Raw genomic sequence first — 22,307 nt, 5'->3', positions numbered from 1 at the left:
TAGGGATAACCGCACCCTGGAGAGGATTGTGAAACAAAACCCATTCAAAAATGTGGGGGAGATTCACAAAGAGTGGACTGCAGCTGGAGTCAGTGCTTCAAGAACCACCACGCACAGACGTTTGCAAGACATGGGTTTCAGCTGTCGCATTCCTTGTGTCAAGCCACTCTTGAACAAGGCACAGCGTCAGAAGCGTCTCGCCTGGGCTAAAGACAAAAAGGACTGGACTGCTGCTGAGTGGTCCAAAGTTATGTTCTCTGATGAAAGTAAATTTTGCATTTCCTTTGGAAATCAAGGTCACAGAGTCTGGAGGAAGAGAGGAGAGGCACAGAATTCACGTTGCTTAAAGTCCAGTGTAAAGTTTCCACAGTCAGTGATGGTTTGGGGTGCCATGTCATCTGCTGGTGTTGGTCCACTGTGTTTTCTGAGGTCCAAGGTCAACGCAGCCGTCTACCAGGAAGTTTTAGAGCACTTCATGCGGCTGACCAACTTTATGGAGATGCAGATTTCATTTTACAACAGGACTTGGCACCTGCACACAGTGCCAAAGCTACCAGTACCTGGTTTAAGGACCATGATATCCCTGTTCTTAATTGGCCAGCAAACTCGTCTGACCTGAACCCTATAGAAAATCTATGTTTATTATCTATTGTTTATATGAGTATTGTGAAGAGGAAGATGCGATACGCCAGACCCAACAATGCAGAAGAGCTGAAGGCCACTATCAGAGCAACCTGGACTCTCATAACACCTGAGCAGTGCCACAAACTGATCGGCTCCATGCCACGCCGCATTGCTGCAGTAATTCAGGCAAAAGGAGCCCCAACTAAGTATTGAGTGCTGTACATGCTCATACTTTTCATGTTTATACTTTTCAGTTGGCCAACATTTCTAAAAATCCTTTTTTTTGTATTGGTCTTAAGTAATATTCTAATTTTCGGAGATACTGAATTTGGGATTTTCATTAGTTGTCAGTTTTAATCATCACAATTAAATGAATCATCACATTTGAAATATATCAGTCTGTGTGTAATGAATGAATATAATATCCAAGTTTCACTTTTTGAATGAAAATACTGAAATAAATCAACTTTTTGATGATATTCTAATTATATGACCAGCACCTGTAGACACTGCATGTTCATCAACAAGTGCAACAAATAAAAGCAGAAAACCTTGTATTTTGATTAATTTAAAGTCTTTAAAAATGTATCGTAAGTCTAATTCTTCACTGCATAACATCACTATTTCAATGAGATCAGACGCGTGTCCGTTTCAGTTGAGCCTGAGACTTTGAAATAAAACACAGCATTGTTTGTTTGGTCGTCACTATTATTTATTTTTGCAATAAGGTAGGCCTGCTGTGTTTTGGTCACTATAAATTATACATGGAAGAAAACTGCAGTTTGTGACAAATGGAAAAATTACTTTGACTGAGCATGGACAGCATAAAAGCTTTGCTTATGCTCAACGTAGTGTCCCCAGCGACCAAAGAGTGACCCAAACCAAACAACCAGAGCTCAGACACTTAACAAGACAACACTAGTCTGTTCTTTATATTTGTGCAAAGTAACATGCTGTATGTGCGTTTCCTTTGTGTTGGATTTACCTGATGTGTTCCCTCTCCCTAGAGCCGAAGGTGATTTTTGGCATGTCCCAGGCTAGGCAGAACTCCAGGCTGTTATGACTTTGAGCCAGCACTGAGCAGCCCACAGCCAACGCTGCCGCCACCTTCTCTCCCTTAGCCGTCAGTGGGCTGGATCCTGCAGAGGTAAGTCAGAGAGGGAGGGGAGGACACCAAGGGATGTGAGCACAGGTACAACTTACTTTAAAAGCACCGAGTGGTTTGGTGGTCTGCTTACAATGTTTAATGCTCATCATGTGACATATTGATATTGTTAGTGTTTTACCGTGCATCATTTTCTTTTATTCCACTTTATTCATTATGTTACTGCTTCATGTTAAGTAAACCACGACTTTAGACATCTGTTCCATTACGAATCTGTCTCATCCGTCCGCATGCTGACCTGTAGGAGAATCCAGTCGTCCGTCATTGAGGAGGTCACTCCACAGTCCGCTGCAGGTTCCCTTTGGGCTGAATGCTGTCTGGTGGCTCACCTCCCTGTCAGGCTGTTAAAATGTGCACACAAACACACGCTCAGTAAATCTAAGACCTAATGCTCATTAACACCACAGATTTCAAAACCAGCTGATTATTATAAATCTACTTCTTGATAACAGAGACTATTGTTACAAATCCTGTTTATTCCCTGGGAACTGCTTGTGCAGCTTCCTACAACCTACTGCAAAAAACCTTGAAGCTGCTAAAATCATAAGCGTGTCAATCAAACCTTTTCTCGGGCTGCGATGCACAGAGTGTAAGGGTTCACTGTAGCACAGTGATGTAGCAAGACCCCAGACACCGCCTCCCCCTCCTTCTCCAGGTGGAATGGTTCATTCCAGTGTCCCCCGCTCTTGTCGTCCTTGTGTCCCGACCCGTTGACCATGGTGAACATGATGGAGACGTCCAGAGCGTAGTCATTCTTGTTCTCTATGTCCCACACAAATACTGCCACTGGGAGACTAGAGTCCTTAGAGGAAGGAGACAAGTGGTGGAAGACGTTTTGTAGAACCACCATGTCAACATACAACATCTAAAATGTGTCTTTAACACAACTGAGTGTTTCTCACGTATATTTTTCAGTGCTGCAGCGATCAGGTGCCGTATCACCAAAACTTTTTGTGATGTTTTGGGCACCAAGCAACCAAATGACTAACTTAGCTTCTACTCGCAACTGCAAAAAAAAAAAAAAGAAATAAAAGTATTCAAGGAGCTTGTTAGAATAAAATAAAATTATATTTTTTGTTGTTTTGTTTTTTTAAATATCCACATGTGGAATTGTCAGCATGAGAAAGGATTAATAGTCATCCAAAAAAAAAGGAGAAAAGACTGTTTTTACAGTGATCCTTGAGTCTGGACACTGAGCATTAGTTTTAACCTTCTTATTAGGTTTTCTTTGTGTGGATTCTTTTTTTTCTTAATTGAGGGATTATCAGTGTACTGTAATTAAGATACAGCTTATTAATCTGATTGCTTGGCTAACAATTAGCTGTTATGTACAGCAGGTTCAACATTAATCATGGTCCAGGGGTTCCCCCGTTTATTTTAAAAAAGCGTGCATGCTTTTCAGCAACTTCATTTTTATTTTTTGGGTTCAAATGAAATTGATTTGTTAAGGGCAAGCCATGACGTGTCATAATTATATGTCTCAACTATAGCCCAACTGATACTGGATTTTTTTAGGCAGATACCGATATCATTATTTAGGAGCTTCAAATAAGTCTGATAACAATATTTTGGCCAATCGTCATTTTAAACATAAATAACAATCTTGATACGGATGCCTTGGATTTGAATGTTTAAAGCTTTGTCACCAAGATACAGAGCTGGGCGATTAAACAATAATGATAATTATTGTCATATAATTTTCCTCAATAGCAACATAACAAATGTGATCCACTGTTTGGCATTAAGTGTCTGTTCTGACCATAAACAATTAACCATCTGGTTTCTTCAGTTTTTACTCAGGAGCAAAAATCTGCCTTTAAACTTGAAAGAAATAATATAAAGGTAAGGTAAAGATAATTATCAATACCGGATGTTATAAAAAATTTTGGCCATATCACCCAGCCCTACAAAGATACATATTAAGGATATTTAGTAGTAGTTTAAAAATTAACCTATCAGTGGCAAATTAGACGACATTTAAACTGATACAGATGCGTTTTATTTTCTCAAATCCTGAAATTTTAAAGAATATTCAAAGCCTGTTGAAACTGCAAAGGTCTGACAAAAGTATCGGACCTCTCTTGGACTTTATGACATCCAGGGAAGCCTAACTTACCTGGTAGTCGTGGGGGATGACTGGGGAAATCTGTCTGCAGGTTAAGGTGACATTCTGTCCCGGCAGGTGGTAGACTGTCCAGGCGCGAGGGTACAAGGCATGATAGAAGGCATACTCTCCGCAGTAGCCCCAGTTCCAGCCTTGTAATGTGGGAGGACGCTCTACAGATAGCACCTGCTGGTAAACAGTTTGGCCCCCGCGACGCAAGCACACTGTGAACTAAGAAAAAGAAAAGTAGGTAAAATGACATGTGAACACAGTGATGGTTTTTATCCTTTATGTGCAGGAGATGAGACATGAGATATTAGTCAAGTTAATAAGTGTATAATTGACTTTTTTTAAAGATTAAACTTCCTTAAAGTTGAATGTGCAAACTGCTTTTGGTTTTGCTTTCATGTGGAGAGCACTACAGTGATGAGAGAAATGGCAAGAGAGCAGTATTTTCCAGGGACAAAGAGAGCATCTGCTGTCACACCCTTTCAGAACACAACATGCGCTTCATTATAGTTTAGTCAGGCCACTGTAAATAATCTGGTATCTCCTCCACAATAGATGTGATAGACGTTTTATTGTTTACACTTGCCCAGTTACTCATGCGAATAGGAAAATACCACCATCAAAGAACAAAATATATCCATTCTCCATTAACCGTGTTATAAAGGTTTATTTTTTCTTCAGCAGTTGGCGGGGACTTAATAGGGACAGAGCCTATAAACCAAGATAGTGATAAACTTACAGCTGAAGTTTTTATGACACCTAAAGTAGCCCCACATAAGTGTAGAGATAAGTGAGTATTATCACTAAAGTAAATTGTGGCTTACCAGGGAGTAGGAGAAGGAAAGTTGGACTTTGTTAAAAGACAATTCAAAGAAGTCAGCAATAACACAGGACGTAAAGGGGCCAAAATATATAAAACCAGATAATAATCGTTTAACTATGTTGCTCTTTATGATGTAGGATGTTTTCACACGAGTCTCAGTTTATTTCAGATCCAGTATACCTGGTTTGCTGTCATAGTTTTGTAGTGGTACATCCCAGGGTTAAGTTGCCATCTGCAGAATTCCCCCCGCCAACCTCTCGTGATGGTTCCTCCTCCTATACCGCCAAGTGGAGCCCCTGCAAATTAGATTATAGTGTCAACTTGGAGAAACAGTGTGGGGGTGAGCAGATTAATGGATAATATAAAAATATATGAGAGGAACGTCTTTGTGTTTGTAATGCGGCATTCAGACCTAACGCAAATTTAATCCACTCAACGAGCAAACGGCGTAGTTGTTAGAGCATAATCAAGTCCGACTACGGGTGTTTTTGTCCAAAAGCTGGAGCGCTGCTCCCTACTCCTCTCTCCTAAGTTTAGCAGCTCTTCGCCGGACAGCAAATTTTCAATCGCCCGCTTTGCCTGGCCTTCTCCACACAATGGTCTGAAGCCATTGGTGACGTACGGACAATCTCAACATTGACAGGCTATCACGACTCAGCGTCAAGCGAATGCCTTCGCGTCGCCGGCCCCGCCCCCGACAGGAAATCGCGGCTCTACGCATCTTTGCATTGACTTTGTATGTAAACTCACCGCCCCGAACGCTCGCTTTGCTTTTGGTCTGAAGGCACCATTAGAGCACCGACATTACAAAATTTTACCCATCATGTTACAATATTAATATTAGTAAGGCTTTGACCCCAAAATGCATATTCAGTTCATTTAAATTGCTTTTAAGGCCTTAACAAAAATTAGGGTCTGGTCCACGATTAAACAGCATTATTGATCAGAATTACGCTGGAATATATTTATATAAAATATTTATTTATTTAAATAATATGTCCTTGTTAGACCACTTGTCCCTCTCAAATTCAGACCTGAACTCACCATATATTTGACGCAGGGGTTGGGCACGAAACATGTCAATGAATGGAGCTTTCTTTTCTACCTGGGTCTTCTTGTACCACCATTTTAGATACCTAGAGGAAAACAAAAACAGCATTAAGTACACATTTCTTTACAGTCAGACGTGAAAGGATGCAAGTGTGAAAAGGAAATGAAGGCGGCTGAAAACAAGTGGGGAAATCAACAAATGTTCAGACACAAAGTCAGTTAAAACACAACTAAGCAAGATGTAACGGCAACATGCACCCTAACTACAGTCATGTGTGGGAAAGGCTAATGAAAGGATTAATACATTTTAAAATGACCATCACAAACATAAGCTTTTTCGACTTGCTTGTTGTGGACAATTTATACACAAACACACACACACACACACACACACGGAGGGAATTGTGCAACTGCATGAAGTAAGCACGTGTAAGATGAGGGGAATGAAGTCAAAGTGGCAGCTCTATTTTATCTGAGTCTATGTGTGTGCATGCATGTGACTTTGTGCAGCCCTTACTATCACTCCAGGGTTGGAGTGTAAAATATTAATTAGGCTATGTTACAAAAGGTTTCAAACAGCTCCCGGAGCCTGCGGTCAGAGGCTCAGAAGATCACAGTTAATGTAACAGTAATCTGTTTATGCTCTGAACTCTGATCTGAGACATGGTAGATTTTCTGCTAATATGCCGAATAAAGTATTAAGCTGCTCGGCTGAGGAGTTGTATTTCAGCAGGCTGCAGTGCTAATAATGCCCCTCGTTACATTTAGCCTGCGTCATATTAACTTTTAGTTGATAAACAGTAGCTTTTGTGCTTTTACCCCAGGTAAGGCTCCTGGTCCTTGAAGGGTCTCTAGAGGACCCAGGCAAAATGCAAAACAGATTAAGGACGCAATAAATGATCTCCTTGTCCCATTTCACAGAATGATCATAATATAGCTGAAATAGCTCAGAAATATGGCATTTGCCATGAAAAAACAATGTCTTTATGATGTCAGTGGATGTGGTCTTTATTTCAAATGAAGTGGCATTAATATACTGTAACCCTGGTCTAGCAATAGGTCCCTATAGTACTATATTAATATAGCTCGTCGACTCTACAGCATCTGCATCATTAAAAGTCAAAACAGGGAGGGACGTTGCTTTGTGCTAAGCATTATGGCCTTGTTTACACACTAAAATAATCAATATTTTCAGACACAAAGGGCATTCCACTTGTTGTGAGGATCCCATGCAACTGCAAAAATGCAGCGCCTCACTGTATTGCAAACAATAACTTCACAGGAAAGCTTAGTCCAGAGACACAACAATTGTCTGCCCATACAGCTCCACTCAGGAGGAGATAAAGCGTGTTATTTGAAGCCATGGCAGGTTACGCTAATGTCAGGGTCTTGACATTCTGCAGCTCAGCTGGAATGTAAACAGTGGTCCTCACCCTGATACGGCTCGGTGAATACAGGTAGTATGTAAATTTACAGTGAAGCAGATTTAGGTCTTAATGTAGTGACCGATGCAAAACAAATCAGATGTGATTTATAATGGCAGTTGAGTAGGGTACAGTTGACATGTCAGTGTGTTTGGGGGGTTTGTGGCTCAAACCGTAATTGTAATAGATTTTATTAATTTATTATTCCACAGTTATCTTGTTTGTTTAGGTACAGAATACTGTAAAAATAGATAATTTGCATATTTCAGTGCAGTTTATTTTCTAGCAGTGTGGGCGCATTTTCCAGCACAGTGGTTACTTGTACAGGCAAGCTTTTCACTTGTGGTACATTTTAGTATTATAGTTATTTTGAATCACTATCACGACCGATAATTAACAAATGTTTCCATGGTGATTAAGCCTACTGAGAGACATCCTGGATGAGAAATATGACAGAGCTTTGCTTTGGCCTTAGCTGAGACTGCATGTATGCTTGTTTTACAGCAACATTGCAACAGATTGAAGAAAAGTGAAGCAAGTTTGTGGTTTAAACTGTTTTCCGAGAACTTTCAGATCTCAGCGGAGGACTTTGTCAGGTTATACAGAAATAACATGCCTCACTGTTGTTTGCTCTCACCTATAAAAGGAACTTACATTTCATATTGATCTTAAACGAGGTATGTTAGTAAAGGTAAAGGCACATTATTACATTGCACTGTAGGTGTCTCATGGGGAAAAAGAATAACTACACCATTCATCGTCAACAAGAAATACATCAAGTCCAAATCACTGAAGAGCAGACCTGACGATGGGCAGACGGATGATGACTGTCACACCAGACTGACACACAGCAAAGCCACGCTCTCAGGATCAAAACGATCACTGAGAGAAAGTGTTACTGGCTGTGCACCCGACAGTCCACTAAAGCTGCAGAATGTACCGAGACCGGTCGTAAGACCACTTTTTGATGGTCTTGGTATCGTCTTGGACTCGACTGCATTTGTACTTGGTCTTGTCTCGGACATTGAGGACTCAGGATTTTATTTCAAGACCATAACTTTGGGAATATCAATAAATTGCTTTTGCATTGTCTGATTTATTTGTTAACATCCTTACTTTGATTGGATGTAAAAGTTATTGCTTCAAATGCAACCAATAACCCTAATTTAAAAAATGTTGTAACCATTAACAGCTGTGTTAAGCTATGGTAAGCATGGAAAAGGAGTGTTTAATAAAGACGCTTACGTTGATTTCAGCTCTTAGTGTTTGTATGTGGGTGTTTTTTATGGGAATGTGGATCTTTCAGATCAATTTGAGAAGCACCTATGATCTCCTTCCACATTTTATTGTGTGTCATGTAATGTGGGGAACTGGTCTTGGTCTTGACACGTTCTTGCCCTCCCCCGGTTTTGGTCTCAACTTGGTCTCAGCCCCCAAAAGTCTTGGTCTTGTCTCGGTAAACTCTGGTCTTGACTTGGTCTCGGTTTGGGCGGTCTTGACTACAACACTACTTTGCATCTTTGCAAGGTTGTTAGAAAAACAAATGCCACCGGTTAAATAGGTGTTGAGAGCTGTGCTGTATATAGTGCTGCGAACGTTTCGCGATCGTTCCCTCTGGCTGGATGAATATCACACATGATCCATGAACTACTGCAACTGGGGGCTCTCCACAGCATCACGCAACTTTCTAAATTCTTCCCTCCCACAGGATAAAGAAAGGTCAGGTCGCAAACACAGCCACAGCTGTTGTGTGAAGCTTAATTTTAGCAAAATGGTTACATATGAAATTATTATTATTATTATTATTATTATTATTACTACAAGACAAACATGCCTGATACTTTCACAGTCAGCCCCAGGCCTACATGCTTGCAGTGGTTAATGATTCAGTAGTAAGAATCAGTCTGCCCCCCTCCCCCGTCCCAGGGGGGAAAAAGTGAGCTCCCCGAAAGCTATGACATAGTTCACACACTGTTTAACGCTTTGTGAATGGTCTAATTTGCTGGTGAGACAATACCAAGGAAACACGAAGAACTATCCATCAACTGCACTTGTGGCAGACCATATTGCAAAAGGAACTTTCACTCCCTTAATCGACTGTTTAAAGGTGCTCCTCTTGTCTGTACACACAGACACAAAACAAATAAACACAGCGACACCTTTTTTTCTTTAGCCATTGCAGGGTTTCAATTCACACCTGTTCCTCCGTTCTGGCCACTCCAGATACTGTACCTTGGAAGCATGGGTTAAATGGTGTAGACTACAGGTTGCTATGAACTAATAACTGCAGGCATCAAAAGGAGAAAACCGGAGTGTTCAAAAAGTAAAAGAATAACATTTACTTTTGTTGAATCAATGTTTATTTTTCAATGCCAAATATCTGTTGGTTGAGAATTTCATCGATCACAGAGCAAATATTTGATGTCTGTATAACAAACGAGAAAACTGGGTGTGGACCTTGTCTCTCCTTTATCTGCATATCCTCGTAATGGCTGGAAATTCATTGAAAAGTGATATATAAACATAATCACTGTATGAATCAGCTCTTCACAGTCTACTGCATGTAAACAGGGTGCATCTGTATTGTTTGCACATTAAGAGGAGAGCCAGAGAGTGAACATCTCACCTGATTCCAAGGCCAACATGCTCCAAGACGTTGGACAGCGAGACATCTTTTGCTTGGAAGGGCTTTCTCTTCTCTTTGAACTCATGTGCCAGACAGATGCGCCAACCCTCCTTGGGCACTCTGTATCCCATGTCCTTGGAGACATACCTACTCATGAGGTCCGCTGAGGATTTCTCACCCCACTCTGCAGTCATTTTAGCAGGATGTCCAGCAATAGGGAGATGACAGTGAGTGTGAGCAGGAAAACTGATTACAAATAGGGAGTTGTCACCACCTTTTGTCAACAAAGGTAGTTCTTTGTGGGGGCAAAAACCACAGAGGAGGCAGCTACAGAGTGGATAAGTAACGCAAAGTCAGTATTAAGTAGTCATTCATGTGGGGTAAACCGGTTCTCAACTGGCTAGCTCTGAATTCCTGTAGGACAGGAACTGAGGGGTAAACAATTGTTCCTTCAGGTAGGAGGTGCTGCTACCATTATAAGGTTTTTACTGTCCACAAGAGCAGTTAGCCTCTAAGTTACATCTCAGGAAGTTCATATCCTTTGGGACTGTTTGCAGCAGTGTGGTTCACGATCCCCCTCTCGATTCCTGTTTTTTTAGAGCTAGCAGACTAGCCCCCCCTTTGCGCTGAGTCCGGACGTGGCTGCGTTGTCAGCAGCGGTGGCTGGATCAATGGATGGATGGATGACAGCTAACAGTTCAAGAGCAACAACAAGCATTGAGGTTGCCGATCTCAGTCATTTAGAGGGGATACCTGCAATGAGATCAAACGGGATAAAACGAGATCGTTAAAAAGTGGCGACATTTATCTGGCGTATATGTAAGAGGGCCGACATCGAGCAAGCATCTCAGTCACCGGTGGTTAACGTTAGCTGCAAAGCCGCAAACTGATCACATTAGACCACTTTGAACATTCATTGTGTAACTCTAGCTAAAACCACATTCACTGGAAAGACACGGGACAGCGGTTACGTTTACTTGCTAAACTATACACAAGAGAAAATAATAGATACATATTTATTAATACCGGAGTGATAGTGTCATCCTGCTGCTGCTGCTCCAAAGCGACCTCTGCCAAACCCCTGTAGCTGCTGCTAGCCCGGCGCTCAATATGGAAATTTTTAACATTTGTTACTGATTTTAAAAAAACGTTTAGCCCTCATCTATGTCTCTCAGGTAACAATGTATGTCAGGCTGCCTAATACCACCTGCTTTTACACAATTAGTAGATATAAAACCAAAGCAAAGCTACAAACCTAGCGACTTTAAGTAAAATAAGAGTAGCTAATTGTTGTTCGAGTTTAATGGCGTCAAATTCAGTAAACTGCCTGAATGTAAATGATGCCTTTAAAGCCTGACTCAGGGATAAAAAGTTGTCAATCTGCTGCTGCTGCTGCTGCTGCTGCGACCGTACCATTTGCAGTAAAGGGGGGGGGATTAAATTAATCCCATTTATTCATTTCCACTCTAGTTGGAAGCCGCCGTCGGCACATTTTGATAAGCACACAAGTTATAAAAGTTTGACAAAAGGGGCTACTACGTCAGTAGAGTACGTGGTGTTAACGTGCGTCAGTTTTTTTGTAAATATTAAACTTAACTCCTCCCTCCCTACCAGTTACCATGGCAACAGCCCACCTCTCGTTTGAGTGTGCTACGTTACGTCTTTCTAAATGGCCAGCCAAAAACTTTACCGAGATTCTTCTCTCACGCTTTATTCTTTAAAAACATATGTTTAATTAAGATTGCGATGCCTGCAGGACATTAAACAGAACATATACTAAAGGAAATTTTATTTTTTATGATATATGCTTTTATTCTTTAGAAGTTTTTTCATTCCCCTTGTTCGTGATTGGTCGTACAGCAGCAGATATGCTAAGTCACAAATACATTTTTTTGTTTACCTTTAGCTGTAATGCTAGCTAACTAAATAAGATATGCCTACTTCTGTTTTATTTGAGAAGTAAATTCATGTGCGCCTTTGGATAAGACGACGTAATTGTGTTGCTGCTGTATCGTCAAAAGCCAAGGTATGTGTAAGTTAAAACAGCAGCCATTAGCAGGCAGAACCAAACAAGTCAACTTCTGTCTTGAGCGGCCTGTAGCGGTATGTTTATGCAGAACTGTAACTTTAATTAGTATTATCTTGCAGGAGTAATGAAACAAAGTGTGTCGGTGCATTTTGTTCTGCGTGTTAGTAATCGGTTATTTAATGTAGTAACGTGGCACTGTGGTTTTCTAACGTTACAGATGATCGAGGTGGTGGCCTCCATGGCCCGAGGTCCCGTGTTTCTCGCCGGCGAGCTCATGGAGTGTCTCATAACATTCACCAACCCGATGTCTCACCTCTCCACATCTGCCAGCAGGTAACAGCTACGATTTAGCTCCTGACACCAGTTCTTCACCGATCATAGACCAGAACATAGACATGAAGATGCCACTTTCTGTCTCTGTAGTGTAACGTTACTATAAACATTGCCAAAACAAACAAACTATTTGAAAGGAAACACTTGAAGGAGGATATCTTGAATAAGCTAAGATTACCACACAGAACCATATATTAAATATAAGAAGAAGCCAAAGGCCTTAGTGTGCTCAAACAAGACTGGTACCTTACGACTGCCAATTGCCAAATAAATATTAAGGTATCCCTGAAACACAGTATTTATTTTATTTTTCTGTGATCTTAGTATTGTTGATTATGAAGTACAAAGATCTGAGGAATCCACTATTTGGGGAAAAGATCTGTCAAAGAATCCTGATATGCTTTAGTTGTCTGTATTGATATGTTATGCTGGCTTTTGTGGTGGCTAGACTGATTAAACTGTACATTTCATACCAGAACATTTCTGCTATGTATATGGGACCGTTTCAAATGTTTCCTTTTAGAATTTGTGCATCTGTACATCATTTGTTTTACACAATCAACTTGGTTGTTGTCTATGGCCTCTTACCATTTACTGATGCATCACACTTAAATCAATCAACCAATCACTCTGTAAATGTTCTTGCGTAACCCTTTTTTTCTGACTCAGTGAGATGCTGGCATGGGCCAGTGCTCAGATCCACTGCCAGTTTCATGCCAGTGAAAGCAGAGTGGCTCTACCGGCCCAGGGCAACAAACAGGATGTCCAGGCTGAGAGCGACACTGTGCTTATTCCAAGCAGAGGTTAGTGAGCGCAGGAAAAGATCTGCGATTAGCAGAAATGAAAATCACTGCTGTATAAACAGCGTGTTGAGGCTGAGCTGGAGGCCATTTGCTGCATGTCATCCCCTTTCTATTCCCTGCCTTTCCTGTCTCTCACAACTGTCCTGACAAATAAAGCAAAACAAAAGTACATTTACATGAAGTATTTATGTTTTTAGATAAACAAATCACAATACAACATGTCTTCAGACAAAAATGTAAGAGGTTATGGATATTATTAGCTTTGTTATAATAGCCTTATGTGTGATATGCCTCGAACCTCCTTAACACTAATCCTTTCTTCTACAGGAGAGCGAGGGCAGTGTGTGCTGGACACACCACCTAAGATATTATTTTGTGACCTGCGCCTGGACCCCGGGGAAAGCAAAACCTGTATGTGTGTACATATGTGAATGTAAAGTTTAGATCCATAAAAATTCAAAGTATAAGTGAAATCTACTCTTAATGTGTGGATAAAACTGTGACCTACTGAAACAACTTTAAAAAGGAAATGAAAACCACAGTGTTTGCTTGTCTAAATGACAACACCTTTACATTACAATGATTTTAAATGTTTCCTGTCTAGTATTGTTTCCCAAATGGCCATGCAACATTTATAAATAACATTTGTTTGTTTGAAACAGTCTGACACTCATTCTCCCACAGATTCATACAGTGAAATCGTGCCCATAGATGGTCCTCCTAGTTTCCGAGGTCAGGCGGTGAAGTACGTCTACAAACTGACCATCGGCTGCCAGAGAGTCAACTCTCCTATCAAACTACTTCGAGTTCCCTTCAGAGTCCTGGTTCTGCAAGGTTAGATGAATTTTCACTACTTAGTTTCAGTTGTGTTTATTTTTTAGCACTGCAAAGCTTCCGGTGTTAATGAAGTGTGTCAGTTTGAAACCACTAAAGTGGTAAAATGTTTATTTCTGCTTTAACATGATGAAGAACACAATGAGGAAAACGAGAGCAACAATCAGATAAATGCTGGAAAAATTGATGTGAATATTAAGTTTTCTTCTAGCCACTTAAGCAGGCAACACCCTAGAAATGTTTTTGTTGTTAGTGGAAGGAGACCAGTTTATTTTGTGATTTTCTCTTTGGACTGTGGATATAAAGACAGTTTAGTTAGTGTTTTTGCTTAGAAAATAGAAGTTCAAAAATTAGAGTCACGTTTTTGTGACGTCCTGTAGGAATGCCAGAGCCTCCATTTCCCCAGGATGAGGAGGTTTCCCCCTCTAACCCGTTCCTGGAGGAAGAGGAAGCGAGCCGCAGGGATGCTCGGCCTTTGGAGAGAGCACTGGACATGCTGATGGTCACCACCTCAAGACGCTGCCCCCGTGAGTTGCATTCTCTGTCTTTCTGGTCTTTGCAGCAGTTTAAAGCATAGGATTATCTCACTCTAGTTGCTTTTTTTTAAAACACAATGCAATTCTGCTTTTGTCAAAATTATTATTATTACAATTTTATTGTGTGAAATTGTACACTCTTCCATCCACATGAAGTTTATTGCAACAAATAAAACTGTATTTCCTCACAAGCTTAATTGTTGCATCCATGTCATCAATAGGTTTGCCTTTGTTAACCAATAGAGCAGCTAATTGAAGCTAGATTTGTCATGTAGACATATCATATGAACATGTACTCAAATGGATGACAAAAGTAAAAAAAAAAAAAAAAAAAAAGTAATTTTATACAGAAATGTAAACTACAGAAGTTAAGCAAATGCTCTATAACTCTTAAATAATACTAGTACTGTTGGACTAGTTTTACTGTTTTCTGGATTATAATTTCCACTCTTTTTTTAGTTGGAAGTCCACATTTGACCCGTGTTTCTTTGTTTTGTCCAGACATGTTTAATATCACCAATGTGCGTGGGAAAGTAGCAAAGTTCTGCATCTTCAAGACCGTTTACAGACTCGGGGAGGACATCATCGGCACATTCAACTTCTCAGAGGGAGACATTCCCTGCTTGCAGGTGTGTTTGTCTTTGTTGTTTTTGTCCAACATTAGTTTTTCCTCTTTAATCCAAGTGTAAATTATGACATCCTGTGTGTATGTGTGTGTGTTACTTTCCACAAGCCATAAAAGAACTTAACTGTCAAAAACAATGAACAGTACTCAGTGTCATGGCTGAGTTCTATGATGGCCACTGGAATTTGTGCAATATTTTTAGAGTTTATTATTATATATTATATTAACTGTGCAATATTTGTTTTGATACGTGGACTGTGCAATATCCTTTACTCCTGCTGATTCCAGTTTTTAACCATTTATGTGAATTTCTGTCAATTATTTATTATTACCCGCATGTCTTTTTATCTTATCTATGTACATTGAGGGGAGCTGCACTCAAATCTTGTTGTACTATGTTCAATGACAATAAAGCTTTCTGATTCTGTTTTCAGTATTCAGTGAGTCTTCAGAATGAGGAGGAGATCCAGCAGCAGTACCAGCGGCGTCCCGGACAGGCTGTCAGTGTGACTGGACACGGACGACACCTGGAGTCGTGCCTCCACACCGCCTCCAGCCACTTCTCTCTCCCCATCCCCCTCAACGTCACCCCGGGTTTCAGCACAGACATAGGTCAGTCAACAGAAGGTTTTTTCTGTCCTTTTGTCCTTTTATATGTTTTGGATTGCTTTGACGTGCTGGGCAGCTGTTAGAGTGTTAACAGAAATCATTCACACGTCTAATATGGAACAATTTACACACGCAAATATCAGAGGCAAATTTGTTCCGCATGTCCAACTTTAGATGAAGGTACCCTGTGCACTTTTTTACCACTAGTATACATACACATATTTTTAGATTCAATGTAACTTACACTACACAAGGATATCATTATCTCTGATGTCCATCCTGAATAAATGTTCATAAATCCACTTAGAAATCAGAGCAAAAATGATTCTTACATTACCAGAACTTGAATTTGAACAGATTTTTTTTTTTTCAGTTTCAAAGTAATCCAGGAACAGTCGAACATCCATGGGTACACTGCACACTGTAATTAACATTTTGTTAGACTTTAAAACCCCCGATTTTAGAACATTTCACATTAACATTAAAGTGACTCAAATTAGACCACTGACCCCCATTTGATAAGATTTTGTCCCAGGGTCCCCCATCTGAAAGGATTTCTTCTTTTAGATGTTATTCCACAAAGTGTATGAACCCTGTGACCATAATAGTCATACATTCACTCACTGTGTTAAATATGGATGGAATTATAACACAGATAAATTATTCGCCTTTTTGCTGGGGACCCCACTTTGAGAACCACTGATTTAGAGTGTCAAGCTCCATAATATGCAGGATAATGTCAGACTTGTTTATCACACATCTGCTTGTACAGTGATCCTGAGGTGGCGCCTGCACTTTGAATTCGTCACTGCCCGGGAGCCCATGGAACCGCCCACAGTTCTGCAGAACCAGTCAGAGGTCACAGTTTGGGCTGGGGCGGAGCATGTCGACGTGGATACCTTCAGCTGGGATCTGCCAATCAAAGTCCTGCCCACTAATCCGGCTTTGGCATCCTACATGTCCCACTTTACGGGGACCAACAGCATTAATATTTAACTGTTGTGCCTGTGTAAGATTGTGAACGTGAGGAATCAGGAGGAGAGGGAGAGACTTCTTTCCAGATAAGAGATGTTAACACAGAGGTGCACATTTCAGGAACAAAGGAGCGTTGTGTCTATTGTATATTCAGAGCCAGTGATGGATTCCATATGTAAAGTATGCAGCTGATGTTTTGACTTTTTCATATTAATTTTGATGCGCATCTAAATGCAGCTCCCTTTTTGAAAGATCTACAAACTATGAGCTCCTGAAGTGAAACTATCTCTGCGGTTGCTGTGCGTTTCTGTATTTGTGTAATTTTTGACGCACACTTGTTCTCATTTCAAACTGTTTATTATTCAATATATTTTTTACTGTTTAACCGTTTTTCTTTCAGCTTGAGCAAATGTTGTACTGAGATGTAAATACTACAAGAGAAAAATGAATTAAAAGTGTGATTTAAATTTGATAAATTACCCGTGAGGAAGTCATTCATTAATTCACAAAGTCATTTCTCAGGATTTTTATTTGGAGGGTAATTGAGTTACAGCAGAGAACAGGTCAAATTCAACAAGAATCCTTTTATATATTAATGTACGTATTTATTTGCTTATATTTACAAAAAGTCATTATTGGATTAGTTAAAGAAATTTGGCATTTTGCTGAATATAATCTTCCCAAATACATTGAAGAAAGAAGCCTCTAACTGTCTAGATGTGCAGGATGTTTAACATGAAAAACTCCCCAAACCACCTGTATAACAAACTGCGTACTATAATTAATATCAAACACATAATGGAAATGATGTTTTGTCTACAGAAGATTGATGCCCAAACGTGTTAACAGATTACACCATTTGATGCTCAAAAAGTTCTCTGCTGGAAAATACTGCAGTTTTCCTTAAATATAGTTTCACAGACAGATTTCACTCACATTTCCTTCATTGATTACTCAATCCAAAAAGTACAGATGCTGTTAAAGCTTTATATTCGTACAGTATGTGTATAAAATGGTTACTGATATTTAACTAGAGTGGGTACTGGTTTCACAGGCAAACAGACTGAACAGATAGTCGCTGGTCTGAGCGGGTTTCTACCCGTCGAGCTGTTGCTGCAGCTGAAGCGATCCGTGGCTGGGGTCCTTGATGTCCTCACCTGGGGAGCAGGGCAGGCGGGGGTCAGCTCTCTGGACCAGGACCACTTGGCAGGTCACTGGCTCCACCCGCACCTCACACCACGCAGGGAAATCCACCGGCCGATGCACCCTGGACAGTTGTTGAGGTAAAGGAGAAAAGAAGACGGTTTTCCTTGAACTCTCCGCTTCCTTCTTTGTAATGTGGACTGTAAACTCCCAACACAGTTTGACTCTTTTGCTGGTTCAGCAGTGCCAAAGTGATGTTTATGAAAATAAACAACCATCACCGGAGGTTGCAGGCTTTGGTGTTGATCTTACAAAACAGTCAAGTCTTGACTTTCAAGAAAAGGGCCTGAATAAAAGTGTACTAAATGTTCTCGAGCTCTTAATGCAAGTGGTGAAAAGTAACTATGTACATGTACTCAGGCGCTGTACTTAAGTAGAGTTTTGAGGTAATTGTACCATACATGAGTACTTCCATTTTAAGTTATTTTATACTCTTATACATTATAGTTACACTGCACATCAGGATTTTACATATAAGCATATGATCATCTTATATAATATTTTCTAAAATGTTAGTATAAAATGTGATATATTATTATAACAATGTATCAAATTGTTCCACTGCAATAACATTAAACTGCTGTTTACATCAGTAATAAAATAAAATGCATCATGACTTTACTTTGATACTTTTTGGTTCAATTTGCTATTGGTACCTAAAGTAAAACTTTGAATGCAGGACTTGCAAAAGACTCTTAGCTTAAAGTAAAAAAAGTAAAAAACCTGAATACAAATGTTGAAGACAACAATTTAGAGCCACCACTATGAAGTAACTTTAAGTACTTTGTTCAGTCTCCCTGAAGCTAGCTGCAGGACAGTAACTGTGGGCATCTGGACACCAAACCCCACAGGTTGTTTGTGTACTCACGTCTCGCAGCAACCGACGCCGACAGGGTGCAGACAGGTGCACTGCATACAAGCGTTGTCCATCCAGGTCTCACCCAGTGAGTACTGTCTCCCCTCGAACACACACAGTGCTGGAACAACACATGGCAGTAAAGAATGAACTCAGAAACATGCTGCTTTTCTTTCTTTTTAAAAAATAGTCCAGATGCTCTATGAGATTTTAAAGGATGGGATCTCACCTCTGGAGTTGAAGTGGCACTCCATGGGTGCAGCAGACCCACCACTGGTCAACAGAAGAAACCCTGCAGCTGCAAGCACCCAGTTTACCACGGCGAGTTCCATCTTCATCTGGTCTGGTCAGCCTCTGCTTCCTCGCCTCCCTTTGCTCCCTTATTTATACATCCCGAGGCTTTACGGCCGTGGCGTGGAGGTGTGGTCAGCACCGTCATGTGGCCCACAGGCCTGGCTGTAGAAGGTGTCGGCGGTGCCATCCATTGGGGAATGAGGAGGTGGTGGTTTGTGTGTGAAGAGAACACGGATCTTGTATCTTGGCGCTGTTTTGGCACTCCGGAGATCACCTCGCTGCGCTTCAGCGGGCATGAACCACTAAAATGATAGAAACAATGACACATCCATGTGGTGACTAAGAGAGGGAAGATTAGGAGAGAGGTTTGATGGAGGGCAGGGAGAGAGAGAGGTGGCGTCCAAGGAGAGGAGGAGGAGGAGAGGGGAGAGAAAGAGGGATGGGATGGAATTATCAAATATGATTCATCACCATTGAACCTCTCATTTACTTTTGTCGCCCAGGTCGCTGTCCAGAAACTGGAGATGTGAGTAACACATACTGATCGAATGAATAAATCCAATTAAGTCACTTCAAATACTCAAAGGGATGTAAATGAGTGGAGAAACATCATAAGCAGATGCTTCCATAAAAGGAGTCACTGCATGGTTTGATGAAAATAATATAAATCAAATGCTACGACCCCAGTTGAACACCTATAGCAGATGGATTGTACGAATCTATGACCAGGAGCACTGAATCTGCTCTGACGGCTCATGGTGAGCCAGCCTGAAGTGTCTCAGTATGGAGCCTGCAGAACAGCTTCAGTGCTCCTTGCCAAGACTGTGGAACTGTTGGATGGATGAACATCAGTGACAGACAGACAGACAGACAGACAGATAGACAGACAGACAGACAGATATATAGATAGATAGATAGATAGATAGATAAACACAGCCAAACCTAACAAAAGGACATGTAACATCAGAGACATCACTAAATAGATTTGAAAATGAAAGTTTATATTGTTTCATTTGGCTATATAGTGATGGTGGGTGTAGAGCATGGTCTTACACGTTGGTCCAGACTCTTCATAAGTGTGAAACTGGGTTGACATCTGGTGACTGTAATGGCCATAGCATTTTATTCACATCACTTTCATACTCACTAAATTATTCAGTTAGCCCTGGTGCACAGAAGCATCTGCGTTTGATGTTTCGCCACTCTTTAATTTATGTTTTGATATGAGACATTGCTGAAAGCTCTTGGACCTTGTGATAAGAACTTTTTGTGAAATTTATTCTTAAAAAAATAGTTGAACATTTTGCAAAATAAGCTCATTCACCTTCATGCCCAGAAGTAGATAATAAGATCAATAAACTCTTGTGTTTGTACAGTAGATATGACACTGGAGCTAGCTGCCAGTTAGCTTAGCTTAGCACAAACTGGACTGGAAACAGGAGTAGACAGCTAGCCCTGCTCTGTGCAAAGCTAGAAAAATATGCCTTCCAGCATCTCTCTACAGCTCATTTATTAAAATATCATATCTCTTTTGGTTAATTCAGCCAAAAACCAAAGTGTAAAAACCACAGTTTGCCTATTTGCGGGGCGTCCCGTGCTGGACTACTTCTACGCTACACTATGGGCGGGACAACATAGTGGAGTCTCCGTTGATTGCTTGGCAGCTCAGAGCCCAGAAACCGTCTGCCACATTACCTCCGTATTGCTTTTACAAACCCTTAATAACTTTTCTTTTAAAAGATCTTTTGATTTACTTCTGATCAAACTGTGTAATAGTGACCCTTTCTCTAAATTACCCTTTTTTTTTCTTTGCAATTAAGCCAATACTGTGGCTGATAATATTGATTCCCTGACATCAGTTGGTCTAAAGAGGTTAAATATATAATATATATAGTTTAATAGATCTTTACACATTTCTTCTTCCCTGACACTCCGCATGTCCATTAGTCCTTTGGGATTGGATGGGACCCCATGAAGTCACAGACTGGAGTTAATGGCATCATTAATATGAGGTAGACAGGGTCAGAGGTTACAGCAGGTCCCTGCAGCAGCAATACATATAAGTGTATGTGTACAGACTGTTGTGTGTGAACATATTGTATATGTGTGTGTACATAATTTGGCCAAGAATATACAGTAAACCCTTGATTTCAGTATCAGCCCCAAAAAGCCTCTAGCTCTAGCCTGTACATAAAAAAAGTAAAGTCAAATTTATGAAATGTGATCCGACCTGACAATGCAGCGTAGTATCTCTGCCTCGGCCAACAACACATTAGCTCATCTTCTTCCAGTTGTTTGCTATCTGCAGTCTAAGGTGCGAGTTCATGGGGAAAATTCTCTCACAGGAGGCCCCGGGGCCTCATAACATGGTGTTTTACGGGCCTTTTCTCTGGTAGAGTGTTGATAGGTCTCCCTCATCAGTCAGGAGTGCTTCTTCATTCAGATGACTCACAGTTGCCTCTCTCAAGCTGTACCTTGTTTTTTATGAAGACGTGTTGCAGTTCCAATACTGTTGTCATAAATACAATCATTATACAGACATGTTACTGATATTATTCAGATGCTATTTCAGAGGAGGGAACGTGTTTTAATGGCAGATGTTCTTCCATAAGTTCAACTCGGGTGGTGCTGACCTCTTGTATGTGTCCCTTACAATCCGCTGACGAGGAGTTCACACCCGGATTTGACAACCAGTTGTCGTCAGCATTGATGAAAAGGGAGGACCTCACCAAAACAAAAGATGAGGATTTTCCTGTCACACGCCTGTTGTCCTTCACGGATATGCACTTCATTGGTGGCAAGTGCACTTTTATTGGGGAGAACTTTCTGTTTGAAAGTTCGAAGGGCTGTCATCATGTTTGGTATCTTTTATCTTGAATAAGAGGACTGCTGTTTGTTGGGACTTCTTAATAGTAAATCTTCCAACTTAACAAACTGAACCCTAAGAGGCTATTAAAGTCATTCTGTAAAAATGTTACAGAATGTATTTGCTTTGACATAATTAATTTACATGTTTCTGTGTGTTCATTGCAGCAAAGAATGAATCACAAATAAACATACAATGCAATTTTCAAGAGCACGCCTAACTATAGTTTCACATTACCTTAAATGTTGTGCATCATTTTATCCACACTGTCTTTCTTTCATTTTAGTAGAGAAAGGGTATTGTATCTCTCTGATACCATAAACATATATGATTTGTTATTAGTAGAAGTATTAATTGCCCATTAATAAATTGCAGAATACAGAAAGTCCCATCTGATTTGGACCTATAAAACACCAAATGTACAGCTGCAGCAAAAACAATGTTGCTTTGCAAACATCATATGCGAGGGCTCTAACAACATCACCACAAAATAAAGAAATAAAATTAAAAAAAAAACAA

The 22,307-nt window shown here is 40.4% G+C and overlaps 3 protein-coding genes across 7 annotated transcripts; 1 reads left to right on the top strand and 2 right to left on the bottom strand.

The window, feature by feature from the left end:
• Nucleotides 1–1,605: 1,605 nt before the first annotated feature.
• On the bottom strand, nucleotides 1,606–12,303 carry gba2 (glucosidase, beta (bile acid) 2). The gene is made up of 8 exons (XM_046063955.1): nucleotides 12,168–12,303; nucleotides 9,826–10,578; nucleotides 5,770–5,861; nucleotides 4,906–5,021; nucleotides 3,906–4,124; nucleotides 2,352–2,591; nucleotides 2,028–2,130; nucleotides 1,606–1,763 (listed from the first exon to the last, which is right to left on the bottom strand). The coding sequence occupies exons 2-8, from the start codon at nucleotides 10,017–10,019 to the stop codon at nucleotides 1,606–1,608; spliced, it is 1,122 nt and encodes a 373-aa protein (XP_045919911.1). The 5' UTR covers nucleotides 10,020–10,578; nucleotides 12,168–12,303.
• Nucleotides 1,610–17,041, top strand: rgp1 (GP1 homolog, RAB6A GEF complex partner 1). 4 transcript variants are annotated; one of them, XM_046065785.1, is made up of 9 exons: nucleotides 1,610–1,771; nucleotides 12,072–12,187; nucleotides 12,857–12,990; nucleotides 13,318–13,401; nucleotides 13,675–13,824; nucleotides 14,205–14,351; nucleotides 14,862–14,989; nucleotides 15,420–15,597; nucleotides 16,367–17,041. In XM_046065785.1, exons 2-9 carry the CDS (start codon nucleotides 12,072–12,074, stop codon nucleotides 16,588–16,590), a joined length of 1,161 nt encoding a protein of 386 aa, XP_045921741.1. In that variant the 5' UTR covers nucleotides 1,610–1,771; the 3' UTR covers nucleotides 16,591–17,041. The 4 variants fall into 4 exon arrangements, with proteins under 4 accessions (XP_045921741.1, XP_045921740.1, XP_045921742.1 ...); XM_046065784.1 differs by lacking the exon at nucleotides 1,610–1,771 and adding an exon at nucleotides 11,509–11,851; XM_046065786.1 differs by lacking the exon at nucleotides 1,610–1,771 and adding an exon at nucleotides 11,890–11,928.
• Nucleotides 17,042–17,080: 39 nt separating this feature from the next.
• Nucleotides 17,081–21,379, bottom strand: msmp1 (microseminoprotein, prostate associated 1). Of its 2 annotated transcripts, XM_046065798.1 has the most exons (4): nucleotides 21,153–21,379; nucleotides 18,858–19,224; nucleotides 18,641–18,749; nucleotides 17,081–17,836 (listed from the first exon to the last, which is right to left on the bottom strand). In XM_046065798.1, exons 2-4 carry the CDS (start codon nucleotides 18,964–18,966, stop codon nucleotides 17,665–17,667), a joined length of 390 nt encoding a protein of 129 aa, XP_045921754.1. In that variant the 5' UTR covers nucleotides 18,967–19,224; nucleotides 21,153–21,379; the 3' UTR covers nucleotides 17,081–17,664. The 2 variants fall into 2 exon arrangements, with proteins under 2 accessions (XP_045921754.1, XP_045921753.1); XM_046065797.1 differs by lacking the exon at nucleotides 21,153–21,379 and having other exon boundaries at nucleotides 18,858–19,517.
• Between the last annotated feature and the right edge of the window lie 928 nt (nucleotides 21,380–22,307).

This window comes from Micropterus dolomieu, linkage group LG12, assembly GCF_021292245.1.
Source record: "Micropterus dolomieu isolate WLL.071019.BEF.003 ecotype Adirondacks linkage group LG12, ASM2129224v1, whole genome shotgun sequence".
Lineage (NCBI taxonomy): Eukaryota > Metazoa > Chordata > Actinopteri > Centrarchiformes > Centrarchidae > Micropterus > Micropterus dolomieu.
The sequence above is the reverse complement of the archived record's forward strand: the minus strand, read 5'-3'. Positions and strand labels throughout refer to the sequence as shown.

Bases quoted from the DNA above. Each gene is read 5' to 3' on its own strand.
- gba2 (XM_046063955.1), bottom strand. From the start codon at position 10,019: ATGACTGCAGAGTGGGGTGAGAAATCCTCAGCGGACCTCATGAGTAGG. The intron at 4,125-4,905 runs GTATACTGGATC...TCTTTTTCTTAG, and splicing joins AAACTATGACAGCAAACCAG to TTCACAGTGTGCTTGCGTCG. The intron at 2,592-3,905 runs GTAAGTTAGGCT...CCTTCCTCTAAG, and splicing joins TCATCCCCCACGACTACCAG to GACTCTAGTCTCCCAGTGGC.
- rgp1 (XM_046065785.1), top strand. From the start codon at position 12,072: ATGATCGAGGTGGTGGCCTCCATGGCCCGAGGTCCCGTGTTTCTCGCC. The intron at 13,402-13,674 runs GTATGTGTGTAC...ATTCTCCCACAG, and splicing joins CCCCGGGGAAAGCAAAACCT to ATTCATACAGTGAAATCGTG. The intron at 13,825-14,204 runs GTTAGATGAATT...GACGTCCTGTAG, and splicing joins CAGAGTCCTGGTTCTGCAAG to GAATGCCAGAGCCTCCATTT.
- msmp1 (XM_046065798.1), bottom strand. From the start codon at position 18,966: ATGAAGATGGAACTCGCCGTGGTAAACTGGGTGCTTGCAGCTGCAGGG. The intron at 18,750-18,857 runs GTGAGATCCCAT...GTGTTGTTCCAG, and splicing joins GTGCCACTTCAACTCCAGAG to CACTGTGTGTGTTCGAGGGG. The intron at 17,837-18,640 runs GTGAGTACACAA...ACAACTGTCCAG, and splicing joins GGCGTCGGTTGCTGCGAGAC to GGTGCATCGGCCGGTGGATT.